The sequence below is a fragment of the Penaeus vannamei genome, chromosome 4 (genome assembly GCF_042767895.1).
Source record: "Penaeus vannamei isolate JL-2024 chromosome 4, ASM4276789v1, whole genome shotgun sequence".
NCBI classification, from domain to species: domain Eukaryota; kingdom Metazoa; phylum Arthropoda; class Malacostraca; order Decapoda; family Penaeidae; genus Penaeus; species Penaeus vannamei.
The window spans coordinates 17,999,687-18,003,837 of record NC_091552.1 but is presented as its reverse complement, the minus strand read 5'-3'; the positions used below and the strand labels follow the sequence as shown (position 1 = coordinate 18,003,837).

The 4,151-nt window shown below is 35.1% G+C and overlaps 1 protein-coding gene across 1 annotated transcript; it reads left to right on the top strand.

The window, feature by feature from the left end:
- Window positions 1-1,526: 1,526 nt before the first annotated feature.
- Window positions 1,527-3,993, top strand: LOC113810758 (uncharacterized). Its single transcript, XM_070121374.1, has 5 exons — window positions 1,527-1,580; window positions 1,889-1,957; window positions 2,792-2,918; window positions 3,034-3,311; window positions 3,508-3,993. The coding sequence occupies exons 1-5, from the start codon at window positions 1,527-1,529 to the stop codon at window positions 3,796-3,798; spliced, it is 819 nt and encodes a 272-aa protein (XP_069977475.1). The 3' UTR covers window positions 3,799-3,993.
- The last annotated feature ends 158 nt before the right edge of the window (window positions 3,994-4,151 follow it).

The following is a 4,151-nucleotide window of genomic DNA, read 5'->3' as shown; positions in this document are numbered from 1 at the left end:
TCCCTACACCACGGCAATGTAGGGCATGGTAATATTATGAGATAAATAAATACCAAAGAAATGTGAGCAACAATGTTAATGATCATTATAGTGGTGGCAATGATAATGTCATTGATAGTGATGATAATAGTAACGTTACTGGGTGTACTATTCGTATTGGTAATGATGGTAATGAAGATGATATTGGTGGTGATAATGATAATGATATTAGTAATGATAAAGATGATAATAATGATAACAAGAATAGTATTCATATTGATGATAAGAATGGTAATGATATTCACATTGAGGATAGTAGTAATGGACGACTATAATAACAATAATAAAGAAATGACAAAAATGATAGAAACAATAGTAACAACAATGATAGTGATCGTGATAATGGAAAATGATTATAGCAATATCATTATCTTCATGATTTCATCATTGGTATAATGATTACCATAATTACCGTTATCATTACTAGTATGACTAATAATGATAAATACTTATGATGATAACAATAATAATAAAGAAAATAACAAAAAAAAATTATGACAATATTGATACCAATCATAATGATTACGATAATGATAATGATAGCAATACTGATAAAAAATATCCTGAAAATAAGAATGATAATGATAACACTACTAGTACTAACATTGAGGATTTTATGATACTGATAATGATAATGGTAAAAATAATGGTAGCAATAATAATGATAATAATGGCAATAACGATAACTGTAATGATGATAATTATAGTATGTTAATTATAATAACAATATGTTAGCATCATTAATGATGATGATGGTAATGATAATGATTATGTTTGCATTAATTTCAATGATACTGATGATCATGAAAATCATGATAATGATAACAATAATAATGAGGAAGGTAATACTAATAACAACAACAATGATGAATATCGTTCTGATAATGGCAATAATAACATTGATAATGATAATGATAGTAGTAATATTCATAATAATAATAGTCATAATTATGATAACAATAATAACATTAATAATTGTGAAAATGTATATTATTAGAATCATTGGTATCAGTATCAGTAGTAGTATCATAATAATTATCATTATTATCATAATAATCATTATCTTTATCATCACTGCTGTTGTTATGGTTGTTGTAACTGTATGTATTTAGATAGATAAATAGTCAAATCTAGATAAAGATACATACATACGGAAACATAAGTACCCACTCGCAGACACACACACATATACATATATATGTGTGTGTGCGTGTGTGTGTATAATATCAGGGGTGGCCAACCATTTGATCGTCATCGACTGGTGACTCACAAGCCTGTTTTAAGTCGATCACACTACTGTACCTGTTAATAATTCGTCCTTCAAAAGTTTTCATGCAAATAGCTGCAATAGCATATCCGAGTACTCCTGAAACTTTGATTATTATATTTCTCTTTTTTCTGGGAATAAGTTTTACTTATATTTATAATGATGGATATGTCTGAACAACATAAAATTATTTTTAAAGACAGACTACTCCTGTGTTATCATGCAGCCTTTAAGTCTAGGGGGATTGGCGGAAACTGACCAGTGGACAGGAAACGTAGGCGATCGTACAGGAAGGGGATAGCTGGTTGCTGTTCAACCTGATTTGTAAATTGTCATTACTTGTAGGGCCAGTGTGTGATTTTTTACATTGTAAACTAACAAAGGCACACAGGCTCTCTCTCTCTCTCTCTCTCTCTCTCTCTCTCTCTCTCTATCTATCTATCTCTCTCTCTCTTTCTCTCTCTCTCTCTCTCTCCCTCTCTCTCTCTCCTTTTCTCTCTCTCTCTCCCATACCTCGAATGGGAGTAAGATTTTACACTCTCACAGTTACATTTACATTTCTGGAATATGTTTGAATCTTAGGCTGATAAATCACATATGGATGACTGTAGAAAAAGTAGATCCTACCTCACAAAAGGTTGGCCACCCCTGGTATACATATATATATATATATATATATATATATATATATATATATATATATATATATATATATTTAAATATATGGGTGTGTGCATATATATTGGACGTGTGCATTTGTATATACACACACACACACACACACACACACACACACACACACATATATATATATATATATATATATATATATATATATATATGTACACACGCCCATATATGGAAATAAATAAATATATACATATGTATATAAACATATATATTTATCTATTTACATATATGTGTATGTGCATATATATGTGTGTGTGTCTGTATGTATGTGTGCGTGTGTTGTGTGTATGTGTGTGTATGCACACACATAGATATAAATAGACCTGTGTATATATAAACGCATATAAATGTAAATCTAAATGTCTATAAACATATGTATATATATATATATATATATATATATATATATATATATATATATATATATATTTACATATATGTGTGAGTACATACATAGATTTATATACATATATGTGTGTGCATATACATAAATGTGTATATATAGGTGTATGTGTGTATAAATGTGTATATAAATCAACGTTTATGTGTATAATTGTGTATATAAATAAACGTTTATGTATATAAATATATATACATATAAATGTATATATACCTGTGTGTGCACTTACATATCTATGTATACATATACATCAATGTATTCATGAATACACAGATATATATATATATGTGTGTGTGTGTGTGTGTGTGTGTGTGTGTGTGTGAGTGTGTATACAAATGCACACGTCCAATACCAGTCAAATTCACATACACGATTAGGACTAACCTGCATTTTAGGATGAGTTCCTAGCCGATGGGAAGCAAGTCCTTGACCTGCTCCGAGTCCTTCCGCGTTGTATATATACCGCGGTCTTCCTGGGACCGTCGCCACATTCTCATTCACCTTCCGCAGAACCACACGCAGGTATGGGCCTGAAGAGCCTTTCTTCGTCTGTCTAAGAAATAGTGTATATTATAGGACGGGAACGTTTGTATATTAGTATTAGGTCTCATTCCTTTGCTGACATTCCGCTTTACAGCTTCCACCATCATGAATTCTCGCGTGTTCTTGGGTCTCCTCCTGTGCGGCCTCTGGGCCTCTTCCGAGTCTCTCGTCCTCTTGGGAACCACCGCCGCAGTGGGAACTGCCGCCGCCACCGCAGTTACCGCTTCTGCAGCGGCAGCTTTGGGCGTGGGCGCGCTGGCGGTGCTCAAGGGAGTTCTTATCGGGAAGCATCTGAAGCGCCGTCGTTACGGAAGGGACGTCGATGCCGTGCAAGACGTTGCTGAGGACGATGCAGAAGACGTTGCAGTTAAAGTGAGTTTCACGAAAGATCATAAATAGTCGTCATGTATGAAGTATGTATATGTACATATATATATATATACTGACGTGCACTACTGAAAAATGACGCCCGTAAATCTGGGCATGTTACTGTGTGTGGGGGAGAAATGATCAGCATATATGGAGCTACTAGAGAAATATTCATCAAAACGTTTTTTCTGCTCAACAGGTTGCCGTGGCCCAGCAGATGGACTCAGCTGGCTGCGTGGCCAAGCTCTTGTGCGAAATCGAGGCCATGTCCGCTGACCAGCTGACTCCTGCCATGGCCTCCTTCAAGACTGCTTTCGAGGACAACGAGAACCTCAGGAGCGCCCGAGGCGTGTACGATCTGGCCATCAGCTTCGGCTCCAAGTTCGCCAAGAAGGACTCGAAGGCCTGCAGCGCCCTCTTCGAGAAGTGCGTCCTGTCCAGGGAGGACCTCTCCTTCATGCTGGACTCCACCTTCTCTTGCCAGTCTTAAAGGCCTTTTCACATACACTCTGGCGAGTTTCTTCCATCCGCCGACGTGGCACGGTCTTCGTCAGTACAAACGTTGCAAAGGAAGGCTTCAAGTGACTTGGTAGCTGTCAGACAAGTGACTGACTGGACCATAGTGCTAAAATTTCTTTCTAAATAGCTTAAGTTATATTTATTTATTTATACATTTCATACGAAATAAAATAAACAATCATATCATTTCCTCTGTGGTATTAGTATAACCATCCATTTTCCGATGTATCTGTTTATGGGTTTTATACGAAAAAATAGTTATTATTATATACATGTTTTTGTCTCGCTCTCTTTATCTCTCTCAATCTCTCTCTTTCTCCATAT